Source organism: Podarcis cretensis, assembly GCF_951804945.1.
Source record: "Podarcis cretensis genome assembly, chromosome: 2".
Classification (NCBI taxonomy): Eukaryota; Metazoa; Chordata; class Lepidosauria; order Squamata; family Lacertidae; genus Podarcis; species Podarcis cretensis.
In genome coordinates, this window is record NC_137171.1 from 126,576,413 (window position 1) to 126,604,174 (window position 27,762).

A 27,762-nucleotide genomic window follows, 5' to 3' on the forward strand; every position below is an offset into this window, starting at 1 on the left:
TTCTTTAACGAATGGCAAAGAGATATTTCATGATTACTCTGGCAGGGGGAAAACACCAAGAATAAAGTATAAAATTTTGGTAGATACTAAAAATAGAGGTGGCTTCGCACTGCTAGATTTTCTACTACGAGGCAGCCTCTTTGTGTTGGTTAAAAGAATGGATATCGTTGGACAACACACTATTGCTGGATTCTCAGTGGAATCTCGGTTGTAGAATGCTTCAGAAGTCGAATGTTTGGTGATTTCAAATGCCAACAACCCAGAAGTGAATGCTATTTTTGAACGCAATTTATAAATAAAATTATATACAGTGGTACCTCAGGATAAGTACTTAATTCGTTCCGGAGGTCCATTCTTAATCTGAAACTGTTCTTAACCTGAAGCACCGCTAATGGGGTCTCCTGTTGCTGCACCGCCGGAGCACAATTTCTGTTCTCATCCTGAAGCAAAGTTCTTAACCTGAAGCACTATTTCTGGGTTAGGGGAGTCTTTAACCTGAAGCGTATTGTAATGGTTCTAGGGGTTGCTCATGCGCAAGCCGGTGCCAACACCTGGCTGGGTTGTCTGAGTGAACCTTTTCTGTCCGGACAGCCACTCACCCGTGGCTGTCTCAATGGCTGGCAGAATCCGTCAGTGGGCATTTCTTAAACTTCTTCCAGCAAAGAAGCTCTTTGACGCCTAGTCTCCTCCTACTCTCCCTGCGCGGAAGCCTTCCGCGCAAGGAGGGTGTGGGCAGCAGAGGACCCTTACTCTCCCCGCTGGTCCCCGGCAAGGAGTCATGGGACCGCCTCGCCGATTCTCCTATCTGCCCCCCTTCTCCACTGGTTCTATGCTGATTCTCTTCCCCAGAAGATGGGCTGCCTCTCCCCATCTTGGAAGGCTCTCTGGAATCTCTCTGGAGCTTGCTCTCTCCCTCCGGCACTGATGGCAGTTCCCTGACACGTATGTAACCTGAAGCATATGTAACCCGAGGTACCACTGTATTAATAAAATTATCTATATATAAAGCAATTGGAACACTTCCCACACTCCTTCCATTCAATCCATTTATGATTTTCTGTTTGTGGATTGTAGGGTTTCAACTCTTAAAGCTTTTCCTCCTTGCGAGTCCATTGATGCTTTGTAGGAACATCAGGACTGAAGCTCTATGTACGCTCCATATACGTAAGTGGTTTTCCCTTTTTGAGTTCGCTGATGTTTGCCAAGGTTTCCACTTCTACTGACGCTCATTCCACACTCCATACATTTATTTGCTTGTCCCCGAGTGAGTCTGTTGATGTCGTCTAAGTTTCCTGTGTGTGAAATCAGGGTTCCATTCTGAAAGAAACTCTTTCAACTCTCCATACATTTAAATGGTTTCTCCCGTGTGAGTCCGTTGATGTCTTCTAACATTTCCAGCATTGGTGAAGCCCTTTCCACACTCCTTACATTTAAATGGTTTCTCCCCAGTGTGAGTTCGATGATGGGTTCTCAGATCTCTCCTCTCAATAAAACTCTTTCCACATTCCATGCATTTTAATGGTTTGTCCCCTGTGTGAGTCCACTGATGTCTTCTTACATCACCACTCCGACTGAAGCTCTTTCCACACTCCACACATTTATATGGTTTTTCCCCTGTGTGAATTCGATGGTGGATTCTAAGTGTTTGACGATCAGTGAAGTTCTTACCGCATTCCATGCAATTAAATGGTTTCTCCCCTGTGTGAATCCTTTGATGTCTTCTTACTGCTCCATTAGAAGTGAAGCTCTTTCCACACTCCATACATTCAAATGGTTTTTCCCCTGTGTGAGTCCGTTGATGGATTCTAAGTTTTCCACTACAAGTGAAGCTTTTTCCACAATCCATACATTCAAATGGTTTTTCCCCTGTGTGAGTTTGATGATGGATACTAAGTGCTGTACCATCAATAAAGCTCTTTCCACATTCCATGCATTTAAATGGTTTCTCCCCTGTGTGAGTCCGTTGATGTTTTCTCAGTGTTTCACTGTGACTGAATCTCTTTCCACAATCCATACATTTATATGGTTTTTCCCCTCTGTGAGTTTGATGATGGATTCTAAGGCTTCGGTTATCAATGAAGCTCCTCCCACACTCCATACATTCAAATGGTTTTTCCCCAGTGTGAGTTTTATGATGAATATTCAGTCTTCTATTCGTACTGAAACTCTTTCCACACTCCAAACATTTAAATGGTTTCTCCCCTGTGTGACTCTGTTGATGGATTCTAAGGCTTCCCCTCTGGCTGAAGCTCTTTACACATTCCATGCATTTGAATGGTTTCTCGCCCGTGTGTGTCTGTTGATGCTTTCTAAATGTTCCACTATCTGTGAAGCTCTTTCCACACTCCATACATTTATAAGGTTTTTCCCCTGTGTGGGTTCGTTGATGGTTTTTAAGGTGTCCAATCTGACTGAAGCTCTTTCCACACTCCTTACATTTATATGGTTTCTCCCCCGTGTGAGTGTGTTTATGTATACGAAGGTTTGAACTCCAACCAAAGCTTTTTCCACACTCCATGCATTTAAATGGTTTCTCTCCAGTGTGAGTACGTTGATGTTTTCCAAGTGTTCCACTGTCAGTGAAACTCTTCCCACACTCCATACTTTCAAATTGTTTCTCCTCTCTCTTTTCACATTCCATGAATTTATATGGTTTCTTTGTTATTCCCATTGGACATGGCCCTCCAGAATTTTGACTGCCTTCTCCATTGTCTTCTTTCAACAGGGAGGAGCAGGGGGAAAGGAAACCTAGGAAGAGAACAAAGGAATATTACACACATCAATTAGCACCTGCTCTTATTTTGACATCTCGTACATTCTTTCCTGTCCTCCATATGTTCCAATTTTTTAGCATAGGCAAATGAAATAATGTTAAATAATGGTAATGCATCATCAGCCTTCCATAACCCTTAATTATTGTTAATGAATCAGCATTATCTTAGAATATGTTTGAACTGTGGGCTTTACGTTTTATAAAAAGTGGTTTCTCACAGGAGCGGGAGCAGCTCTATGTTCCATGAACCTGGCCAATATTCATCAGGGTCCTAAGTTTATCATGAAGTTATTCATCCGCTGCACTATAATCCTCCACCCCTTGGGCCACATTTTGTCCCCTTCGACCTCTAGATGTTTATTAATCACCTGCACAGTCCCTTTGGCCTCAGGAGGTCCATACTGACCATTTTGGGAAACCCATATATAAGTCTAGTGACAAGGCTTGGTTCTTGTGGTCGGTTGAAGGAGTGCTCAGTTGGAGAATGTTCTTGGGGTTGGATCTCCATCTCTCAGCCTTGCATTATTGAATGGAGAGAGCTGGAGATGCAGAAGGAAAGCAGCTGGAGCCTGACCGCTGGGAAGGCCAGATTGAGACACCCACCCCAATTATGATTTATAATAATTATATGCGACCAGGTCTCGCACCTGCCTCCTGACACTGGCTTATCTTAGCGGAGATTCCCTGTCCAGGCCTCTCTCACTGTTCTTCCTCCTTTGCCCTGGGAGGCCAAGGGCTTCTGGATATTCTAGCTCTGCTCCAACTGGGATTTATTTATTAAATTGTTATACCTCTCTTCATTTGAAGATCAGAAGATAAAAATATGTGTGACACTGAAAAAGGTGAGTATTAAAGGTGAATAACACTGATTTTGGGAAAGAATAGAAAGAAGATGAAACCCGTGGTGTGTCCACCTGAATGTAATATAATAATAATAATAATAATAATAATAATAATAAAGTATAAAGAAGAAATCAATCTTCAAATCAGTTTCATATTCCCTGGCTGTATTTCTCAGCCATGATTGTCACTCAGAATCTTAGCCACACCTTTTTCTACATTATCAACTGGATCTCTTTGTAATAGGAGGCCGACATCCCTGGGATTTCATCCAGACATTCCTTTAGTGTGGGCAGCAGCAGCAGAGAAAGGAAGGAAGCAACTTTGGGGACAAACCATTTCCTTCAGAAGGTCTTCCCCAGCGGCCAGCAGGGTTGATAAACTGCTCAGTGGGGGGACTTCCAGGTTAGCGCCATCGGCAATGGAGGAGCTCCTCTGACTCGGGTCTTGCCGCCGCGGCGAAGGCGGAGACCCTTCAAAAATCCTAGACAGAGGAAGCCTGGGAACGTGGGATTCGGCTGACACCAGGAGTGCCCCCCCTACCCGCAGGGAAACCCCTTTTTTGGGGCTTCGAAACGACGTGGGGTGAGCGGCACGGTGTTTTGAATCGATTGCTATTTTTACGGAGTGAAGCCGCACAGCTGTTGCCGGAGAGCGCTGACTTTTTCTTGTGGACAATTGGATTTCAAACAACAACCCGTGAGTAGAACGGGAAATTAGGTTTTTAAAACAATTTAATTTGGCAAGGAGCAGGGGAAGGTCTAAACAGGAAGTCCACCTCCCTCTTCTGTAAATAGACTGAAGCAAAGAGTTTGTTAACTAAGGTCTTGGAAAGTTCTACGTAAAGGATTAAAACTTCACTGATTGAAACTATTACTTACACTCCTTTTGGAAGCAGAGGAAGCCTGCTGGAGAAGGTAAAATTTAGGAACTGAAGCATCACGTCTCCAAACCCGGGAGAGGTCCGCGAGGAGCCCATCGACGGTGCATAGACAGGTTTGACAGCTGTCAAATTTGACAGCTAGCTGTTAAGATACAAAGAAAGACTTTGTTTCCATTGTCCATTTCTGTGTTTAAAAAGAAGGAAAGGTAACTGGAATTGTTATTAATTTACTTTTGAGACTTTTGGGACTGTGCTAGAAGGATTGATAGACTGCTTTCCTCTAGAGGGAGTTTTGGGACATTGTCACAAGAATACAGCTGGGAAATTAGCCTAAAGATAAAAACTCTGAGAAACTAGCTTTGACCTTGGACATTTCAAGGATGTCGGTGGAGAAAAAAGTTACGCTTGTATTGAATAGGACATTTTATCTGTTGGGAAAGTTGCATGAACAGATAGGTGCCATGGCTACCAACGTTGATATTTTGGGAACAAAAGTGGGCATTAGTAAAGAAGTCGACAAGAATCCGGCACAAGAATCTTTCTCAACTGAACTAATTGAAGTACCAGAGAAGGAGAAAGTTGTTGTTAAAGTGATGCAAGGGGGAGCTTTAACCCTACAGAGACAATTGGAGGATTACAAGTTGAGGCCTTATATGACTAATTAGGAGAAGCCAATTTTTGGAGATGGGAGCCTGGCTTGATTTGGAAAATGAAAAGTGGAGAGATCACCCTATGTGGGGATCAAATGACTTTTGGGATATGAATTTGAGCCAGGAGGGGATCAAAGTTTCTGGGGCCTTTGGACTCGGAAGAAGTGTGAAACAAGATTGGGAATACTTTATGGGCCCTATCTTTAATTATGGAAATCTGGCAGACTTGATAAGAAGGAATATGACTATTGTTGGATTGGAGCTCCCCCGAGAACTGCTTTTTAATATTAAAGATTATCAAGAAGATTGGCAGATGGGACATGAAAAAGACTTAAGAACCTCGGATTTAAGATCTCCAAGTTGATGGACTGTTGTAAGCCGATGGAACTGTTGGCAGGGGCCGAGACCGGGGAGGGGAGACGGTGAAAGAAAGTTGGGAGTTTGAGGTGTATATATTGAGAATTTTTTTTTTTTTAAAGGAAATTGCTTTTGGTGAGAGATGGAGAAATCGTGGAATGGAATTTTTATGACCCTAGGGGAAATGTCTTAAGAGAATAGGTTTAAATATGTCAGTTTTAATGAGAAATAAGATTAAATAAAGTAAAGGTGGATGGCTAATTGGTGAAAGAGAGAATGGAAAATTACAGCATATTAAGATAAATTATTAGGATAAAAATAAAGATGAAGGATTTGCTGAAATATCTATTTGAACTAGAAAACAAAGAGGGGAGGTGTGAGGAGGTCGAGGAGGTGGGTCATGGAAGGAAAATTGTGTAAAGGTTTAACTTGTTTTTTTTTCTGTTTTCTGTATGTATTTTCTATTTTTTTTTCCTTTTTGTCTGTTTTTCCTTTTTTATTTTTTGCATTTTTTCTTGGAAATGTCTTGTTTTTTGTATTGTGTTTTCTTTTCTTTTTTTTGTAGTGTTTTAAAACCTGAATAAATATTATTATTTTTTTAAAAAAATAAGATAAACTGCTCAGTGGGGACACCTTGGATTTATAGTGTTAGGGTCTGGATACCAATCATAATCCCTAGGAAATTTGTCAAAAACCCTTAAGATCCAGTTCCACCAACTCCCACGTAACACTGAGCCATTAGAGGAACCTTCTATGCTGAGTTGAGGCACCTCTGGCCCTAAAGATGTGGTTGGACTCAAAGTACCACCTGCCCAAGCAAGGATGGCCCATGGCCAGGGAGGATGGGAGTCTTATTTGGGGGGACACACTTTCCCCTTCTTCCCCCTCCCCTGAAAACACTGAATATCTGTATTTCGTTTCCTCCTTCCTCCGTGATCTCCAACATCTTCCTGATACAGTCCCACCAACTGCACACATTCCCAAATCATCCTGCACCACTGACTTCCCAAGGCTGCTGCATTGTGTCTGGGACACTGGCAATGGGACACCACCTTCCACTGGATGAGAGGATAGAGGGTTTATTCAGGGCTGGCCAAATGGGACTCCGCTCCCTCCCCTCCTTGCCCCTCCCTGGGTCTCCTGCCTGAGGGGGCTGCCTCAGTTTCCCTCATGGTGGAGCAGGCCCTGAGAACAGCCTTCCCTCTGCCCCCAAAATACAGGAAACATGACAAAGAAGGCCCTGGAGTATCACCGTGGAACATAACAACAACAACAACAACAACTGGTTGTAAGTCACTTTGGGCTGCCCAGAGCAAGAGAAAGCAACTAATACATTAAATAAATAAATAAAAATAATTGATTAACCCTTCCATGGACTCCCCACTCTCCCCCCAAAGGGGACCCACCAAGCCAGGATCGCGGAGCCCCAGGGATTCCTGCCAGGGGGTTCAAGTCCCAGCCCTGGGGGGGCCTCCCATTTTTATTGCCTCAAAGGCGCCCAAGGGGGGGCAGGGGAGTTGAGCATCTCTTGACAGCTGAGCATCTCCTTGCGCTGCAAAGGAGCTCTTGCAATGCAAACCCTGTCGGTGCTCCCTCTGCAGAAAGCCCCCCCCCGCATCCCCCCCCCGCATTTCCCATAGTAAAAGGCAGGAAGGCTGATCTCGGGGGGGGGGCGTGCAATGCAATCCCTGCGAAAGGAGGGGCCCCGATCTCCAGCCGGATTGCATGCATCGGGGCCTCTGTTGTTGGGGGAGGGTCTCTGCCCCCCTCCCCTCCCGCCCTTCGCCCCCTTCCCCGCCCTACAGCTTTACCTCTTTGTCCTCTCTGTCCCTCCTCTTCCATCGCTCGCTCTGCTATTCCGGTTTCCTTTCTCGGGGGGTCTCCAAGGAGGCGCCCCCTCGGGGGGAGGGGCTTCTTTCTCCTAAACCAGCCCCTCCCCCGCTCGCCGGATCCCCAGAAGGGAGAGGGAGGGATCCCCCACTTTCCTTTCTCCCCCCTCCCCAAATCCTGCCCCCCCTTCCCAGCTGCCCTGTTTGCAGATTCAGGGGGAGGAAAAGCGCCTCCTTCTCCCCCTCCCTGAAGATATAGATATATTTCGCCCCTCTTTTCCCTCCTCCTCCTCCGCACAGCTGCTCCTCTTCCGGGAAGGTGGATCAGGCCCCTCCCCTCCCCCCTTGGCCCCCCCCACCTGCCTCTCTAGGAAGCGGAGCTCACTGACGGGGGGGGGGCAGGAATGAGTGGCCCCTCCCTCCCCGAAGACACAAATTCTCCTCCTTCCAAACCAGCTCCGTTTTCCTGACCATTAGGTCCAGTCATGGCCGACTCTGGGGTTGCAACGCTCATCTCTCTTTGCTAGCCTAGGGAGCTGGCGTTTGTCCGCAGACAGTTTTTCCGGGTCATGTGGCCAGCATGACGAAGCCGCTTCTGGCGAACCAGAGCAGCGCACAGAAACGCCATTTACCTTCCGCAGGAGTGGTACCTATTTATCTACTTGCACTTGGACGTGTGGTGCATATCTCCGCCTTCAGACAGAGGGAACCAGGCAGCTTTCTGGGTCACGTGCCCAACTTTTCATGAGCTGATATTAAATCCCAAAAGAACTACAGCTGCTTGTTACAAAGGGAGGGGGCCGATTCCGGTAGGTTTAAACCTGTTGATGACGGTTAATGACTGCAATTGGTCTTACAGGAAAAAGCAAGGGGTGAAATGGCTAAAACAGCTTTATCATGTATAATGAGATAAGAATCCAATGTCTCTGTTCAGACCAGGTCTCTCCATGGTTTTAAGTTTGGTAATAAGTTGCAATTCAGCAACTTTTCTTTCCAGTCTATTTCTGAAATTCCTTTGTAATAAGACAGCTACTTTGATATCTTGTATAGAATGTCCTGGGAGACTGAAGTGTTCTACTGGTTTCTCTGTCTAGTGATTCCTGATGTCAGATTTATGTCCCTTTCTGAAATACACTGAGACTATCTTATAACATATCCCCATTATAACACACAAGTTCTAACTAAATCCTAATATTTACAATACCTAAACGTTGAGCACCACAGACCTATAATAATAATAATAATAATAATAATAATAATAATATGTATTATTTATACCTTGCCCATCTGGCTGAGTTTCCCCAGCCACTCTGGGCAGCTCCCAATCGAGTGTTAAAAACAGTATAGCATTACATATCAAAAACTCCCTAAACAGGGCTGCCTTCAGATGTCTTTTAAAAATAGGATAGCTGCTTATTTCTTTGACATCTGGTGGGAGGGCGTTCCACAGGGCGGGCGCCACTACCCAGAAGGCTCTCTGCCTGGTTCCCTGTAACCTCACTTCTTGCAATAAGGGAACTGCCAGAAAGCCCTGGGTGCTGGATCTCAGTGTCTGGGCTAAATGAGGGGGGCAGAGGCATAGAAAGGTCAGGTGGTACCCAGTGCAGAAAATTTCTTGTAACCCCCCCCCACACACACACACATATTGATTTATTTTTATCCCCCTCCCCCACAAAAATGGTTTTACGTTATTTCATATATTCTTACAAAGGAATGTGGATTATGGGTCTCAGGTAACAAGCAGGCGACTATGGACAGATACTTGTGTTATTTTATTTTATTTATATTTATTCTTTATTTATTTAATAAAATTTATTTTTAAAAACCTGCCAAGTTGATTTAAAAAACAACAAAAACAGCAGAGCAGTAAAATCAAGAAGAATAAACAATCCTACTTTAAAACATTCAAAAGCTAAAATATTAAGATTAAAATTACTTCAGCTTCCTAAGCACCTAGGTATACTTGCCTAAAGAAGAATGCTTTTGGCAGGTGCCCGAAAAGAGTCTAGCAAAGGCACGTTCTTTGTTGCAAGAGGCGGGGAGTTCCAAAGGGCAGGTGCTGCCACACTAAACAATGCAGTACGGATATTATGTGGAACCTGGAGCTGTGCTTGAAACTACTGAAGGGGAGGTTTTATTTACGGTGATTTCACCATGCTCTGTATTATATGAAAAGGAAAACCTTTATTTAAAAAACAGGACTGCATAGCAGCAATCTAGTCACATCATGATCAATGGGACTTATTCCCGAGCCAACGGTGCGTAAGATGGGCTGCAATCCTATGCACCCCTTGCATCCAACTTGTACCTAAAACTCCGCCCAAGCCTGCACCAGAGAATTGTAGAGCTGGAAGGGACCCTTGAGGGTCATCTAGCCCACCCCCTGGGGCAATGCAGGAATCTCAACTAGACCATCCCTGACCGATGGCCATCCGTCCTCTGTTTCCCCCCTCAGCCAGGACACCCAACAACGGAGACTGGAGGTGGGGGAAAAGGTAAATTTTGACAATGGGGCAGATTTGTCAGGCGTGCGCAGGAACAGCTTGAATACACAGAGAGGAACCCCACAGGGGTTTCCCCACATGTAACGTAACAGGCAGGGAGCCAGCTCAGATAGAGAAAAAGACATTGCGGGAGGAAGGACACAAGAGTACCAAAGTCCGCCCATTTTAGCCTTTTTGGGATTGTGGCTCTAGGGCTCTGGGACCACCCTCCCCCAAATATTTACTTGTCTTCAATGTATTGTTACCACTGTTATTCTATAGTACAGATCCTTTTTAAATTAAACACTTTGCCTAAAATTAAGACAGCAGAAGTAATCAGCAGCGTAGATGTCAAAGGGAAGGTGAGAGAATAGTCCCGAACAGATACAAGGGAGACCCAGATACACAAGCACACAGAAGTCAATAATACGGCCTTGGGGAGAGGGGTGGGAGAGCAAAAGGGCTTAAAAAATAAAAAATAAAAGTCTTGTGTCTGGGAATATTTTTCTGCAAAAGCATCAGACTGGTTGTCAAAAGTGTGAACTTCATTAATAGACCCTGTTTAAAGGAATTGGTCAATTAGCCACAGAACTGCTTTGCTGATTTTGCTCATCTTCTTTTAATTACACAACTACTTTTTTTTTGGGGGGGTGTCCTAATTTCATGCAGGGGAGGCTGGGGGCAAAGGGGAGGCTGGCCTGCCGAGCGCCCAGGGCGGCGCTGAGCTACTCCTCCCAGCGCCACACGCAGGCAAAATGGGGCGGCAGCACTGCCAATGTCCCACACGCTCCACTTTGGGGGGCAGCAGAGGCTTTTCGGAGGGGGATTGGGGCCCGAAGGGGGAGAGCAGGACAGGCAGCGGCCTTGGCAGGCTTCCCCAACAGCCCGGAAAGTCGGCCTAGGGGAAGAAAATGAGACTAGGCTGGGTAGATTTGGCCTTGCCTTTGCCCTGCCCCCAACCCAGCTGGCCAATCAGCTGCGGGCAGGGGCGGGGTGAATCTACTTGGCCTAGCCTCCTTTCCTTCATATAGGCGAACTTTCCGGAACCCAGAAAGCCCAGCAGAGGATAGGGCAGTAGGGTGGTTCATAAAAAAACTTTTTTTTAAAAAAAAATGCCTGCTCCAAAGGTCTTAACTTATTACACTAGGGATTATATGGCTATATATGTGTTATGGGGAAAATTGGGGTTTGGTTTTGACAGCTCCCCAACTCCTTCCAGGTGAAAAGAACAATTCTTGGGGTGCGCTACCTTAAAGCGCTTTCCAACTTTGCTGGAGCCTAGCCCTGCGGACGCTGGATTGATCAGAAAACGCGAGATGGCAGGCAAGCAATGCGGAAGCAAATCAGTGGCCAGAAGGCCTGATACATTATTTGTTGCAACAAAGGTCTCAATCTCTAAGAAGAGCAAAAAAGAAAATGTCCAGAAGATGACATGAGTTTTTAATAGTTCCCACAACACATTTCTCAGTGGGTCATCAAAACATCACAGGTATGTCCCGGAAGAGGAGTGGTGTTGGGCAGAAATCTGTGATCCAGACATGCCCATGTCAATCACACCTTGTTTCAACATCCATCTAACACAAGGAAAAGAAAATATCCCCCCATCATCACGGAGGTCCACTTCCCTCACATTTACAGGGTACCAGGCAGAGGGCCTTCTTGGTAGTGGCACCCTCCCTGTGGAACACACGCCCCCATCAGATGTCAAAGAGATGTCTTTTGGAAGACCTCTGAAGGCAGCCCTGTTCAGGAGCAGGGTGGAGATATCCCAGAAGTGGAGGCTTTGCGCTGAGAGATCCCTGCCTCCACTCCTCCTTGCACACAAGTAGGAGCGGGAGGGCAGCCCCGCTGAGGAGTGGCTGGCTGCCTTCAAGTGGTGCAGGGGCTCTCAGATGCAGCTTCCGGGCTGCCTCCATCTTCCCCAACCCCAGCAACTATTCAGCCTGGCTGCCTTCACGGGGTTGCAGGGAATCTGAGGCGGAGGTGGGGGCTCCTTTAAAATTCTCCCTTGAGGGGAGTGCAGCCTCAAACCCCTCAACGGAAAGGGTGACGGAGCCTGTCCCTCCCCAGCTCAGCAGCCCCAATCCAGCTCCTCTTCCCGTGCAAGCGGCAACGCTGCCTAGCGGAGCAGCCCAATCCCATTCCTACTTGCCGCCCGGCCCGCCTTCCCTCACAAGGAAAACAGAAGTATGGCACTCAAAACGGAAGTTATACTCAGAACAGAACATGTTCGGCTTCCGAAAAAAAGTTCCAAATTGGAACACTCGTTTCTGGGTTTGAAGAGTTCAGGTTGCAAGTAGTTTGGGAACTAAGGTGTTTGAAAACTGAGGTACCACTGTATTTATTTTCCCCAATTACAACTGTATTTATCCCCTCCCCCAGTGGTGAAAATGAGAGTACTGTAGGGATCAGATGGGATTACCATGAGGAATTATAAAATATACATCAAGCCATTGTGTCCACGATGAAGACATTGTGTTGACTGGGTTTGATATATTGACGATAATTTCTGATTAAATCCCATAAGATTCTACATTCGTGCCCTTTTCATGCCCTTTTCCCTCTGCTGCCCATTTCTCTCTTGCCTGAAAAGTCACGTACACAGCCCAGTTGCTTCGCCAGGCAGGCCTCCTGGGCCATAAAGAGAGTGGGCAAGCTTCTTTGAAGTAGGTTTCTACATGGTAATCTTAGGATGTTAATGTTAGGGCCAGGAAACATATCTCACAGGAAGGTGATAATGATCCGCTGTCCTCCTGGCCACCCTCCTTTTTATGACCTGCGGGGTTGCCAGATGCTCTTCTTTGTAGTTCTGTTCTTTGTTTACCCCAGAAATATTTGTGCTTAATTAGTTTTAGTAGTTTAACTTTCTCCCCACGTGGGTTTGTTGAAATGCTCAGAAGAAATCTGATTAGTTCTTGCGAACACTCTGTAAAAAGTTCTTTTGTGAATAAAATGGCCTGGGCCGGGGGCTGTGGGAATCGGACAAGCACAGAGAGACACGATTATACGCACCCTCCCCAGAGTCTTGCTGGTCCAAGTCTCTGTGTGTATTCTTTTTAATCAGAGTTCAATCCTTCCTTTACTTTGCGAACGGAACAAGTACCCCCTAAGCATTTTTTTAAAAGAAAAAAAGCACTGAGTTATACTATAACATTACAGATCAATGGAAAGACAATTTAATGAAGAATGTAAGGCAATAACTTTTATGAAGGATTATTTATTACAACAGTAGCCATAAAGAAGAAATGTGAAACAAACATAAAAAAATTAAATATACAGGTAGAATTGCCGCGTTATAGTAATAATAATAATTTATTATTTATACCCTGCCCATCTGGCTGGGCCACTCTGGGCGGCTTCCAACAAAATATTACATTACAATAATGCATCAAACGTTAAAAGCTTCCCTAAACAAGGCTGCTTTCAGATGTCTTCTAAAAGTCTGGTGGTAGTTGTTCTCCTTGACATCTGGTGTGAGGGTGTTCCACAGGGCGGGAGCCACCACCAAGAAGGCCCTCTGCCTGGTTCCCTGTAACTTGGCTTCTCGCAGTGAGGGAACCGCCAGAAGGCCCTTGGCGCTAGACCTCGGTGTCCGGGCAGAACGATGGGGGTGGAGACACTCCTTCAGGTATACTGGACGGAGGTCATTTAGGGCTTTCAAGGTCAGCACCAACGCTTTGAATTGTGCTCGGAAGCGTACTGGGAGCCAATTTAGGCCTTTCAAGACCGATGTTCTGTGGCCTTGGCGGCCGCTCCCAGTCACCAGTGCAGCTGCCGCATTCTGCATTAGTTGGTTTCCGGGTCACCTTCAAAGGTAGCCCCACATAGAGCGCACTGCAATAGTTGGCACTTTGTGATAAATAAGTGGGTTTTGCGTTGCAGTTTGGGTACTCGGTCTGGAAAAGGTTTGCCATCACTGCCCTCGGATCATGTCCAGTTGCAAAGGTGGACGGAGGCTTTCCACCCTCAGGCCAAGAGGTGGCTCCTGCCTTGGGGCAGCTGGTGGATTTGGAGGAAGCTGACCCTTAGCACCCTGGGTTGGGGACCTGCCTGAACCTCCTTCCCCATTATACTCATCCTTACGGTTTCATTTTGGGGATAGCATTCTGCACACACTTGGTTCCCTGCCCCCCAGCACACCCTTCCCTCCTCACGCAAGACCACCAGTCTCAGCTCCACTTTGAGCAACTCTCCATTCCCAGATACAAGCATTTCCAAGTCCCTCCACCAAACACCAACAGCAGCTCACTCTCGGTCCACCCTCATTCAGCAGCAACACGACTGATTCACATTAAATATTATATTATGCTTACTATTGTGAAATGTGATCTTCGTTACTTTAAATAAATGTCTAGACCACGTTACATACAAACAACAGAAGCTCACATAAGCTGCATGCAATTAAGACTGATTTCCTGTTATTGATGCAAAGAAAGTGTCGACTCGGAGAGAAAAAGGTTCCACAGTCTAAAAAGTGTTGCATAATAACCAAATCAGGATCCACACTCCTTCTGTCTAAATCCTTTCTCTTCTTTGAGTTAATTGATTGCCTGAAGGTGTTTCCACTCTTACAGCTCTTACCCCTCGGAGTCTTTTGATGGTTTGTAAGACTTCCACTACAACTGAACCTCTTCCCTAGGACTTATATGGTTTCTCACCTGTATGAGTTTGTTGATGTTTTGTAAGAATTCCACTTGTACTGAAGCTCCTTCCACACTCCATGCATTGAAATGGTTTCTACCCTGTGTGAGTTTGTTGATGTTTTCTAAGGTGTCCACTATCAGTGAAGCTCTTTCCACACTCCATGCATTGAAATGGTTTCTCTCCTGTGTGAGTCCGTTGATGAATTCTAAGGTTTCCACTCTGACTGAAGCTCTTTCCACACTCCATGCATTTAAATGGTTTCTCCCCCGTGTGACTCCGTTGATGAATTCTAAGGTGTCCACTCCCACTGAAGCTCTTTCCACACGCCATACATTTAAAAGGTTTCTCCCCAGTGTGACTCCGTTGATGAAGTCTAAGATTTCCACTCTGACTGAAGCTCCTTCCACACTCCATGCATTCAAATGGTTTCTCCCCCGTGTGACTCCGTTGATGAATTTTAAGGTGTCCATTCCCACTGAAGCTCTTTCCACACGCCATACATTTGAAAGGTTTCTCCCCAGTGTGAGTCCGTTGATGTTTTCTAAGGTCTCCACTCTGACTGAAGCTCTTTCCACACTCCATGCATTTAAATGGTTTCTCCCCAGTGTGAGTCCGTTGATGTTTTCTAAGTTTTCCACTGTCAGTGAAGCTCTTTCCACACTCCATACTTTCACACTGTTTATGTTCTCTTTTCACACCCCATGTATTTAAATGGTTTCTTCGTTAGTTCCATTGGACATGGCCCACCAGAATTCTGACTGCCTTCTCCATTGTCTTCTTTCGATGGGGTGGGGAGAAAATCCTATTTGTTTTCTAGGAAGAGAACAAAGGAATATTACAATTAGCACCTGCTCTTATTTTAACGTCTTTTACAATCTCTCCTGTCCTCCATATGTTCCAAATTTTTAGGAAAGGCAAATGAAATAATGTAAAATAATGGTCATGCATCATCAGCCTTTTATAACCCTTAATTAAGCATTAATGAAGCAGTATTATCTTAGAATACGGTTGAACTGTGGGCTTTACGTTTTATAAAAAGTGCTTTCTCACAGGAAAGGGAGCTGCTCTATGTTCCATGAACCTGGCCAATATTAATCAGGATCCTAAATTCATCATGAAGTTCTTCATCCACTGGACTATAATCCTCCACCCCTTGGGCCACATTTTGTCCCCTTCGACCTCTAGATCTTTATTCATCACCTGCAAAGTCCCTTTGGCCTCAGGAGGTCATACTGACCATTTTGGGAGACCCATATATAAGTTTAGTGACAGGGCTTGGTGCTTGTGGTCGGTTGAAGGAGTGCTCAGTTGGAGAATGTTCTTGGGGTTGGACCTCCATCTCTCAGCCTTGCATTATGGAATGGAGAGAGCTGGAGATGGAGAAAGGAAAGCAGCTGGAGCCTGACTGCTGGAAAGGCCAGATTGAGACACTCACCCCAATTATGATTTATAATAATTATATGCCGCCAGGTCTCGCACCCGCCTCCTGACACTGGCTTATCTTAGCGGAGATTCCCTGTCCAGGCCTCTCTCGCTGTTCTTCCTCATTTGCCATGGGTGGCCAAGGGCTTCTGGATATTCTAGCTCTGCTCCAACTGGGAATTATTTATTAAATTGTTATACCTCTCTTCATCAGAAGATCAGAAGATAAAAATATGTATGTCACTGAAAAAGGTGAGTGTTAAAGGTGAATAACACTGATTGTTGGAAAGAAAAGAAAGAAGATGAAATCCGTGGTATGTCCTCCTGAATGTAATATAATAATAAATAATAATAATAATAATAATAATAATAATAATAATAGCAATAACAACAATAAAGTGTAAAGAAGAAACCAATCTTCAAATCAGTTTCATATTCCCTGGCTGTATTTCTCAGCCATGATTGTGACTCAGAATCTTAGCCACACTTTTTTCTAGAATATCAACTGGATCTCTTTGTAATAGGAGCCAGGTCTTCCGGGGTGGCGCCTTCGGCAATGGCTGCCTCCCTCCGAACTGGAGGGACTAGCTCCGCGCGAAACGGGTCGTATCCACTACGGCGAAGCGGGGACCTTTTAAAAAATCACAGGTGGACGAAGCCTGTGACCATGGGACTCGGCGGGCACATTTAGCGCCCCCCCCAACCCGCAAAGGAACCCATTAACGGGCTCCGAAGCGAAGAGGGGGAGGTGGCGCGGTGCTGTGAGTTTACTGCTTTTTCCGTGGAGTGAAGCCGCATTGTTGTTGCCGGAGAGCGCTGCCTTTTTCCTGACAATTTGGCATCTAAAGAATCACCTGTGAGTACTTAAAATTCGAACAACTGGATCTTAAATAAGGACTGGCCAGTAGAGAAGAATTGGACTCAAAATTTATTTCAATTTGGTACTGAAACGGGAAGGTCTATACAGGAAGTCAGCCTTCCGTTTCTTTGTAGTCAGAACAAAGCAAAGACAATGTAAACTAGAGCTCAGAAAATTACCTTTAAAGGATTGACTTTCATCATTTAAAATTGTGGAACCCCCCTTCGGTGGCAGGAAAAGAAGGGGGATTCTTTCTGGGACTGTTTAAACCTGTAGAAGTGAGTTTAAAGTAAAGTAACTTTCCACCGTCCTGATCCTGCAGCGGAGTGTCAGGACTGACGTTTGAAGCTCACTGACCAGAGACAAATGTTTTTGACAGATAGTTAAAAGAAAAGTAACATAGGGATTCCATTGTTTCCTTTCGCATTTTAAAGGAACAAATATTGATTGAATATCTTAATAAAGAAACTTTGTTGCTATTGTTCTTAAAAGAAAGAAGAAACAGACGTTTTCCCCCTAGAGGGAGACTGTGAAATTGTAACCAACTTCAGGAGCTTGCAGCTGTTACAGATTACAATCGTGGGAAAGGACTTGTGACCTTGTAGAACAATGTCTCCAGAAGCGCGGTTGGGCACTCTCTGCAAAATAAATGCCCTACTGGACCAGTTAGGACAGAAGATGGATATGGTGACTAATGCGGTTAGAAACTTTGAACAGGCAATAGGAAAGTACGCGGTGTCAGAATTCAGGCTCGGTCAGAGGTATGTGCCTATCTCTCCAGGCACCGGCTGAATTCTTTCGACCTCCCTCCGGCGACTCCCGGCAGGAAAAACACACGAGGTCCGTTCCAGCGATTTTCCTCAGGCTGTGAGAAAAACACACCAACTGCTCTCCTCCTCCCTGCTCTCCAGCATATCCCCAGGGAGGGGAATCAGACTCAGACAGAAATGAATCTACATGTTTTTATTCCTGTCTTCAGCAGTCAAACAGTAAAAGATGTCTGCTCTCTTCAACAAACAGAGAGAAACTCCAAACTCCACCCATGTACATCCTGTACAGGTCATATGACACACACACTGAGCTAACATCCGGTGCTCAGTACAGAATGGACTGCCCCTTTGTTTCCATGGCAACAGTCACATACATCCTGTCTGGCTTTGCAGCCACAAGCAGCTGACTGAGCTGCTACAGCCTTTGCTTGCTGCAGCATTGCTGCTTTAGAATAACATACTCCCCCTAAAGCCTACCCAGGAACTCAATTTGATTTATATCAAATCCACTCTGATTGCAATCTACCACAATGTCTGAAATAAGGATGTGTATCTGAAGAAGTGTGCATGCACACGAAAGCTCATACCTAGAACTAACTTGCTTGGTCTTTAAGGTGCTACTGGAAGGAATTTTTTGTTTTGAAATAAGGATGGAACTATACAGAGGCGAACAGGACAATGTCCTGGCAGCTGCTACTACTTAGGGGTCTGAAACGGATAAATGAAAATATTCTCAATCATCACACACTCAGTTTCATCAGCAGGGAAGCCAAGATGCATCCTAGCAGGACTTTTGGGTTTGCGCTAGGCTATAATTGGTGGTATTCAGGACAATCCAAAGTATGGAGATAAGTCGTAGTGAATACAGATGATCTGGGACAGCCAAGACCCTCAGCAGGGAGGCTGCGTGATGGGGGTGGGGGTCAGGGGTGCTGGAAGGGGAGGCGTCTCTGTCTGTCGAGGCTCCTCTCCCTTCCTTTAACCCTTCCATGGACTCCCTCTCTCCGTTTCCCCACCCAAAAGGGACCCAGCCAGGCGCCCCACGACCCCCGGGATTCCTGGGGACAAACTGGTAAAATCAGCAGTGGTACACTGGGTCAGAAATATAGGTCATGATTAGAGCTGGGTGATATATTGGTATATTGCCCAAGACTGGCTTGAAGTTTACATCGTGATAACTGTTTCCTAATACTGAGCTGGCAATATATTACGAATCACAATGTGTGCAAGGGCTAGGCAACACCTGCTTTTCAACACTGCGATAACTTACCAGCTAAACGCTGCAATGTTAGTAGCAGCTAAACCTCACAATATCACCTGCTAAATATTGCAGGGCTATTAGCAGATAAAAATCATAATGTTATCTTTACCAAAACTCACAATATCACTTGTGGTTTATTACCAGCTAAACCTCCAATATCACCTGCTAAACGTTGCCATGTTATCAGCAGCTAAACATTTAAATTGGCCACAAGGTCTGAAATAGGGGTGGAACTGTACAGAGGAGAGCAGCACAATGTCCTTGCAATTGCTACTACTTAGGGGTCTAAAATGGATAAATGACAATATTATCAATCATCATCTCAGTGGGACTTTTGGGTTTGGCCTTGGCTAGCAAATGGTGGTATTCAGGACAATCCTGTATGGCAATGATGATCTGGGACTGCCAGCAGGAGACTGGGGAATAAGATGTGATGGAAGGGGAGGGGTCTCTGTCGAGGCTCCTCCCCCTTCCATTAACCCTTCCCTGGACTCCCTCTCTCCCTTTCCCCAGCCAGGGGCCCCACGACCCCAGGGAGAATGGGGGGCTCAGCCCCACCCCCAGCCCTGCTTGGGGCGTCCGGGGGGGGGGGGCAGGGCAGCTGAGCATCTCTCGGCCCCCCAGGAAAGAGAAAGGGGAGTCTGGCGGTGCTGCTGCTGCTGCCCAGGAGATCTTGCCAGGTGTAGATCCCTGCAGGTGTTGGCTCCCCCCTTCCCCCCTGGGTCGGGGCCTGGATCGGGGCCCCTGTCGACGGGCCCCAGGGAGGGCGCTTTCCTTACGGGGGGTCTCCCCTTATCCCCCCTCCCCCCCTATTTCCCCCCCCTCCTCTCCCTCTTTACCTCTTGGTCCTCCGCCTCCCTGGCTCCGGATTAGTCCGCTTTCCTGGTCTGCAATAGAAAGGGCGGGGGGGGTTTCCTCCACTGACGCCCCTCCTCCCCTCTCCTCGAAACTTCCGGCGCATTTCTTGGCGACACTTCCGGTTCCTTTTGGGATTCGCTTGCACCTAGAGCTACAACTGCAGAGCAGCCCCTCCCTGTGTCCGGAGGGGAAGGAGACGGGACGGCGCTGCCTCTGGGGGTTCCATGGGGACCTGGCCCCCCTCCTTCCTCCTCCCCACAGCAGGGGGTCGAGATGGCTGCAGGAGGAGCATCATATCTGGGGGTGACCTGGGTTTGCGGGGAGAGAAGGACGTGATTTTCAATCTGCAAACAGGGAGGTTGGGAGGGAAGAGGATGAATGAGAAGGAGGGAAGGGCTGCCCCTCCCCCTGTGGGTCAGGAGAGTGGGGGAGGGGCTGAGCCGGGGGAGGGTCCCTCTCCCTCCGCCCAGGGGGTGAAGCCCAGAGATGGACCCAGCCTCTGGGGGTGGGAAGAGACATGGGGCTGCCTGAGAGAGAAGGGGCGCTTCCTTTCCTCTCCCCCCTCCTCCCCACAGGCTCTCCTGCGCCCAGAGACCCCCTTGGCCCGGCTGCCCCCTCGCCAGGCAGGGAGAGGGTGGGGTCCCCTTCCCCCATGAGAGAATGCAATGGGGTTGTGAGGGGGGGGGATAAAGAGAGAGACCCCTTTCTGCTCCCCTCACAAGAGGGTCCCCGTTGTGTCTCTGAAGGACAAGAGAGGAGGAGCCCCTCCCCCCGCTGCTTCTCTCCCTCAGCGACTCTGAGGGCAACGACTTTTCCCGCCTTTTCCCAACTTCCCGCCCTTCGAAATCTGAGCCTCGCCTCAGTTTCAGGCGCCAAGGAGGCAGATTCCCCGGGGCTCCCTGATTTATTAGTGGATTTCTTCTCATTCGCCCTGATTTCTGCTCAGATATCTTGCTTTTGGAGCTTCTCTCTGCTTCTTTAGAAAGAAGGCTGTATAAAAAGCCCCTCACCACTGCCTACATCCCATACAGTATGTAAAAGTCTGATCTCTTCCCATTTGCTGTGTATAATTCTTCCTCCAGGACTGTTCTTCCTTCCTGGCAGTGTCACTTCCAAACTAATAATTCTTCCCTCACTGTCCTTAAATAGCTGCTTGGGGTCTAGTTTGGGGCCTGCATAAAGAACCTCCTCTCTTTTCTCGTTTTAGCTGTAGGTATAAATTCATGGCCAAAAGCCTTATTGATACACAATCTTCCATCCGATGCCTGCTTACTCGGAAGTAAGTCCTACTCTGCTCCCATGTGCGGAGCCAGCAGTTCAGGCAGTTCTGCTAGCAGGAGGCCAAAGGACCTGGAGTGGTTTGCAACCAGGGTGGTTTCCAAATGCTGCCCTTTTTGATACTGTTATGGTAAAATCTGGGTGCGAGGCTGCTCTGCCACCCAGCTCGTCGGACTAAGTCCGCGGGTCCTAGCGGAAGAAAATGAGCTCAGCCGGAGACAGGAGCAAGCAGCAGAAGATCCAAGTTTATTGCGCAACAGGTTCAAGGCGAGATTGAACAGCGAGAAAGGGGTGACATGAACTTTTGAAACTTCCCTCCATGTCCCAGAATACAGTGCAAAATACATCCCAGTTACATCATGAATACATTAAGAAGAGGTTGGGTTACACAGGATTAATATATGGAGGAGGGAGGGGGGAATATGCAGAGCTGGAGATATGCGCAGATAAACACTTCCTGAGTACCAGTGATGAGAAGACAATGGTCCATGTACTGGCATTGCCCGGAGGAAAGATTTGGCAGAGTGATTTGACAGGATTAGGGTCTTGACACCTTGCTTGAGGGATTATGGAGGAAAGGGGAGGTGTGATGGAGTCCTAGAGAAATTGAGCAAATTGGCACGTTGAGTTTATGAATTTTATAGATTTTAGTCCCTTTTGACATTGACAATTGGAAATAAACTGATATATTGTAGCGAAGAAGAAGGTGAAGAAGACATGCCCCCCCCTTCCGTATCAGATACATTTCCATTTATTCTTTTGCGTGGGGACTGGCCAGATTGAACCCCCACCCCCGCCATTCAAAAGAAAGACTAGCAAAAGATTTCAAAGGCGGAATTTCCAAAAGATGGCACTTTGTTCTGAATTTAAGACAAGTCAGGTGAAAACTCATGGGCTTTTTTGGCGTTTATTTGGGGCCTTGTCTAAAAAAAAAAAGCTCTACAGTTTTGGGGTTGTCACGGTTTTTACTTTTTGAAATATGGCAACCCTAATTATTCTGGTCTCTGAACTGAAACTCTCCCTTTTAGAGCTCAGTCGGTAGAGGATGAGACTCTGAATCTATGGGTTAGGAGTTTGAGCCCCACTTTGGGCAAAATACCTTAATTCCAGGGGGCTGGGCTAGATGACCTTCGTGGTCCCTTCCAACTCTGCAATTCTAGGATTCTACCATGTGTAGCCCCTTCATGGATCACTGCCTTGCCGTAGCGAAGGGGCTTGAAGAACTCAGAGAAGCTATGAACTATGCCGAGCAGGGCACCCAAGATGAACAGGTCATAGTGGAGAGTTTTGACCAAACGTGATCCACCTGGAGAAGGAACCGGCAAGCCACTCCAGTATCCCTGCCAAGAAAACTCCATGGACAAAGACAACAGGCATATAAAAGTTATGACGCTGGAAGATGAGCCCCTCAGGTCGGAAGGCGTCCAACATGCTACTGGGGAAGAGCGGAGGGCAAGTACAAGTAGATCCAGAGCTGATGAAGTGGCTGGGCCAAAGCCGAAAGGACGCTCAGTTGCGGATATGCCTGGAAGCGAAAGGAAAGTCCAATGCTGTAAAGAAAAATATTGCATAGGAACCTGGAATGTAAGAACCATGAACATGGGTAAGTTGGAGGTGGTCAAAAATGAGATGGCAAGAATAAATATTGACATCCTGGGCACCAGTGAACTAAAATGGACGGGAATGGGTGAATTCAGTTCGGATGACCATCATATCTACTACTGTGGGCAAGAAACCCGTAAAAGAAATGGAGTGGCCCTCATAGTCAACAAAAGAGTGGCAAAAGCTGTACTGGGATGCAATCTCAAAAATGATAGAATGATCTCGATACGAATCCAAGGCAGACCTTTTAACATCACAGTAATCCAAGTTTATGCACCAACTACTGGTGCTGAAGAAACTGAAATTGACCAATTCTATGAAGACTTACAACACCTTATAGAAGTGACACCAAAGAAGGATGTTCTTCTCATTATAGGGGATTGGAATGCTAAAGTAGGGAACCAAGAGATAAAAGGAACAACTGGCAAGTTTGGCCTTGGAGATCAAAACGAAGCAGGGCAAAGGCTAATAGAGTTCTGTCAAGAGAACAAGCTGGTCATCACAAACACGCTTTTCCAACAACACAAGAGACGACTCTACACATGGACATCACCAGATGGGCAGCATCGAAATCAGATTGATTATATTCTCTGCAGCCAAAGATGGAGAAGCTCTATACAGTCAGCAAAAACAAGACCTGGAGCTGACTGTGGCTCAGATCATCAGCTTCTTATAGCAAAATTCAAGCTTAAACTGAAGAAAGTAGGAAAAACCACTGGGCCGGTAAGATACAATCTGAATCAAATCCCTTATGAATACACAGTGGAAGTGAGGAACAGGTTTAAGGATTTAGATTTGGTGGACAGAGTGCCTGAAGAACTATGGATGGAGGCTCGTAACATTATACAGGAGGCAGCAACGAAAACCATCCCAATGAAAAGGAAATGCAAGAAAGCAAAGTGGCTGTCCAATGAGGCCTTACAAATAGCGGGGGAGAGAAGGCAAGCAAAATGCAAGGGAGATCATGAAACATACAGGAAATTGAATGCAGATTTCCAAAGAATAGCAAGGAGAGATAAGAAGGCCTTCTTAAACAAGCAATGCAAAGAAATAGAGGAAAGCAATAGAATGGGAAGAACCAGAGATCTGTTCAAGAAAATTGGAGATATGAAAGGAACATTTCGTACAAAGATTTCCATAATAAAGGACAAAAGTGGAAAGGACCTAACAGAAGCAGAAGACATCAAGAAGAGGTGGCAAGAATACACAGAGGAATTATACCAGAAAGAAACGGATGTCTCATATACCCCAGGTAGTGTGGTTGCTGACCTTGAGCCAGACATCCTGGAGAGTGAAGTCAAATGGGCCTTAGAAAGCACTGCAAATAACAAGGCCAGTGGAAGTGATGGTATTCCAGCTGAACTATTTAAAATTTTAAAAGATGATGCTGTTAAGGTGCTACACTCAATATGCCAGCAAGTTTGGAAAACTCAGCAGTGGCCAGAAGATTGGAGAAGATCAGTCTACATCCCAATCCCAAAGAAGGGCAGTGCCAAAGAATGCTCCAACTATCGCACAATTGCACTAATTTCTCACGCTAGCAAGGTTATGCTTAAAATTCTACAAGGAAGGCTCAAGCAGTATGTGGACCGAGAACTCCCAGAAGTGCAAGCTGGATTTAGAAGAGGCAGAGGAACCAGAGACCAAATTGCAAACATGCGCTGGATTATGGAGAAAGCTAGAGAGTTCCAGAAAGACATTTACTTCTGCTTCATTGACTATGCAAAAGCCTTTGACTGTGTCGACCACAGCAAACTATGGCAAGCTCTTAAAGAAATGGGAGTGCCTGATCACCTCATCTGTCTCCTGAGAAATCTCTATGTGGGACAAGAAGCTACAGTTAGAACTGGATATGGAACAACTGATTGGTTCAAAATTGGGAAAGGAGTACGACAAGGCTGCATTTTGTCTCCCTGCTTATTTAACTTATATGCAGAATTCATCATGCGAAAGGCAGGGCTGGATGAATCCCTAGCCGGAATTAAGATTGCTGGAAGAAATATCAACAACCTCAGATATGCAGATGACACAACCTTGATGGCAGAAAGTGAGGAGGAATTAAAGAACCTTTTATTGAGGGTGAAAGAGGAGAGTGCAAAATATGGTCTGAAGCTCAACATCAAAAAAACGAAGATCATGGCTACTGGTCCCATCACCTCCTGGCAAATAGAAGGGGAAGAAATGGAGGCAGTGAGAGATTTTACTTTCTTGGGCTCCATGATCACTGCAGATGGTGACAGCAGCCACGAAATTAAGAGACGCCTGCTTCTTGGGAGAAGGGCAATGACAGGCCTAGACAGCATCTTGAGAAGTAGAGACATCACCTTGCCAACAAAGGTCCGTATAGTTAAAGCTATGGTTTTCCCAGTAGTGATGTATGGAAGTGAGAGCTGGACCATAAAGAAGGCTGATCGCCAAAGAATTGATGCTTTTGAATTATGGTGCTGGAGGAGACTCTTGAGAGTCCCATGGACTGCAAGAAGATCAAACCTCTCCATTCTGAAGGAAATCAGCCCTGAGTGCTCACTGGAAGGACAGATTGTGAAGCTGAGGCTCCAGTACTTTGGCCACCTCATGAGAAGAGAAGACTCCCTGGAGAAGACCCTGATGTTGGGAAAGATGGAGGGCACAAGGAGAAGGGGGCGACAGAGGACGAGATGGTTGGATAGTGTTTTCGAGGTTACCAGCATGAGTCTGACCAAGCTGCGGGGGGCAGTGGAGGACAGGAGTGCCTGGCGTTCTCTGGTCCATGGGGTCACGAAGAGTTGGACACGACTAAACGACTAAACAACAACACCATGTGTAGAGGAAAGATCGCCCTCTTGTGGGCAGTGGAGGAATGATGTAATGTTGGTTGGTGGGAACTGTTCTTGAGTGTTGCCTGCAACACCACAACAGTCCTGTGAAAGGAAAAGGGGTGCATTTCTGCAGGCTGATGTCCATCCATCCAGCTGCCCAGGCCCCAGCACCTCCCCCTAAGAGTGAAGGGTCCCAGTCTGGAAATCCTCCCTTCCTGCTGGAGATGAGGCAGTGAGGGATTCCAGACAGACAGAGGCGTCCATGCTCTGGAATTCCCTTGCCAGCAGGGAGACTTCAAAAGCCCCCCCCCCCATGCCTCCCCCTTCCCTCATTTAGTATGGAGACTTTTCATCTTGTGGTTGGGTCATTTTAAATCCAGTTGGTTTTTTTTAATACTGTTGTTGGTTTCCTTGTTTAAATTATTCTGTTTACTAGTGATATTTCACATAGTGTTTGTGAATGCAAAGCAATTGTGGCTTTTGGGTAGAAATCTGTGATCCAGACATGACCTAGTCAATCACACCTTGTTTCAACATCCATCTAACACAAGGAAAAGAAAATCCCCCCATCATTTAGCCCGGACACTGAGGTCCACTTCCGAGGGTCTTCTGGCAGTTCCCTCATAATTACAGGGAACCAGGCAGAAGGCCTTCTTGGTAGTGGCGCCCTCCCTGTGGAACACATGCCCCCATAATAATTTATTAATAATAATTATCATCATCATCATCAGATGTCAAAGAGAGAAAGTAACTTTTGGAAGACCTCTGAAGGCCTTCAGGGAAGTTCTTAATGTTTACATTTTACATGTTCCTTTGTCATAGAACCAAGCTGGCACCATCCATTGGTTCTGGCAGGGTTCTAGTTCATGGTCAACAAGATTAAACAGATGCACATTGGGCTGATGAGGAGGAGGTGAGGTACCAGGAGTGAGACCTTGGGATCATGTTAGGTAACTCTGGGAAAATTGTTGACCCTGTGTGCACTGGCTTGGGAAACTGCAAATCTCATGCTGGGGATGTTTAGGGAACCGATTGAAAATACACCTGCTACTCTCCTAATGGTTGTAGTGCAGATCTTGTTGGCATGCAGAGGGTTGCAAGGCCAGCTGGCTAGCCCCAGGTGGGTCATCTCCTTCCAGCCGTCCCGCTGCAAAGACCCATCAGCCTCTGCTCCGATGTAAATCAGCGACCCAGGCTTCGAAGCCAGGGCACACTATATCAGCAGAGCGAACTGCGGACACAGAATAGGCGTGAGGCTTGTGGAAGCATACTACAACTACGGATTTATTAATCATAAATCAGGACAAAGAAACATTTCGTCTCTCTCTTTGTATTCTCAAGAGAGACAGAGAAAAGCAAAAGCTATACGCACAACGGAGGTTCCCAGCATACTGTGTTGGAATGTAAACCGAAATGTGACACATAACAAACCCATATCTGCTCCTTAAGGGAGAATGGAAATTCTCAACAGACCTATGGTGTGAACACATTTGGAGTACCTTTCAGTTTGGAGAGAAGACGAGGAAGGGAATGCCAGGGAATGCCCCTTTTATTTCTCCTGCCACCAAATATATCTATACACATTATATCTGACATAATGTATCTATAAATCAAAAGAATATATCAGGGTTTCAAGATTACCTTCGGCATATAAGTAGGTGCTTTCAATATTTCTGTGTCTTCATGGTTCCACTATTGCAATTATAACAATGGGAGTTATGCTGCTGTTCCTATAATATTAATCTAACTCTGCTTCCAAAGCAACACCACCAGTCTTGGCTCCACTTTGAGCAACTCTCCATTCCCAGATACAAACATTTCCAGCTCCCTCCACCAAACACCAACACCAGCTCACTTTCAGTCCATCCTCATTCAGAAGCAACACTACAGATTCACATTAAATATTATATTATGCTTACTATTGTGAAATGTTACCTTCATTATTTAAATACATGTCTAGACAACTTTTTTTGTTGTTTAGTCGTTTAGTCGTGTCCGACTCTTCGTGACCCCATGGACCAGAGCACGCCAGGCACTCCTGTCTTCCACTGCCTCCCGCAGTTTGGTCAGACTCATGTTTGTAGCTTCGAGAACACTGTCCAACCATCTTGTCCTCTGTCGTCCCCTTCTCCTTGTGCCCTCCATCTTTCCCAACATCAGGGTCTTTTCCAGGGAGTCTTCTCTTCTCATGAGGTGGCCAAAGTATTGGAGCCTCAGCTTCACGATCTGTCCTTCCAGTGAGCACTCAGGGCTGATTTCCTTCAGAATGGATACGTTTGATCTTCTTGCAGTCCATGGGACTCTCAAGAGTCTCCTCCAGCACCATAATTCAAAAGCATCAATTCTTCGGCGATCAGCCTTCTTGATGGTCCAGCTCTCACTTCCATACATCACTACTGGGAAAACCATGGCTTTAACTATACGGACCTTTGTTGGCAAGGTGATGTCTCTGCTT

At 46.2% G+C, this 27,762-nt stretch overlaps 3 protein-coding genes and 1 long non-coding RNA gene across 7 annotated transcripts in view; 1 reads left to right on the forward strand and 3 right to left on the reverse strand.

The window, feature by feature from the left end:
* LOC307208955 (uncharacterized protein) overlaps positions 1-13,952 on the reverse strand; it is a 90,823-nt gene extending 76,871 nt beyond the window's left edge. Inside the window, exon 1 of the mRNA XM_079964013.1 lies at positions 12,828-13,952. The gene's annotated coding sequence lies outside the window, so the exon portion shown is untranslated. The remainder of the gene's footprint in view (positions 1-12,827) is intronic.
* LOC307208727 (uncharacterized protein) lies at positions 1-20,078 on the reverse strand. Of its 4 annotated transcripts, none has more exons than XR_013835222.1 (3): positions 7,315-7,459; positions 952-2,748; positions 1-495 (listed from the first exon to the last, which is right to left on the reverse strand). XR_013835222.1 is itself a non-coding variant. In XM_079963624.1 (3 exons), the coding sequence occupies exons 1-2, from the start codon at positions 7,343-7,345 to the stop codon at positions 1,349-1,351; spliced, it is 1,431 nt and encodes a 476-aa protein (XP_079819750.1). In that variant the 5' UTR covers positions 7,346-7,442; the 3' UTR covers positions 1,060-1,169; positions 1,339-1,348. The 4 variants fall into 4 exon arrangements, 2 of the variants coding, with proteins under 2 accessions (XP_079819750.1, XP_079819751.1); XM_079963624.1 differs by lacking the exon at positions 1-495 and having other exon boundaries at positions 1,060-1,169; positions 1,339-2,748; positions 7,315-7,442; XM_079963625.1 differs by lacking the exons at positions 1-495; positions 7,315-7,459 and adding an exon at positions 19,611-19,698 and having other exon boundaries at positions 1,291-2,748.
* LOC307207685 (uncharacterized protein) overlaps positions 1-27,762 on the reverse strand; it is a 102,417-nt gene that overhangs the window by 26,651 nt on the left and 48,004 nt on the right. The gene's annotated exons all lie outside the window — the stretch shown is intronic.
* Positions 11,300-26,800, forward strand: LOC307209182. The gene is made up of 3 exons (XR_013835388.1): positions 11,300-11,430; positions 25,898-26,220; positions 26,649-26,800. It is a non-coding gene; the product is annotated as an uncharacterized lncRNA (long non-coding RNA).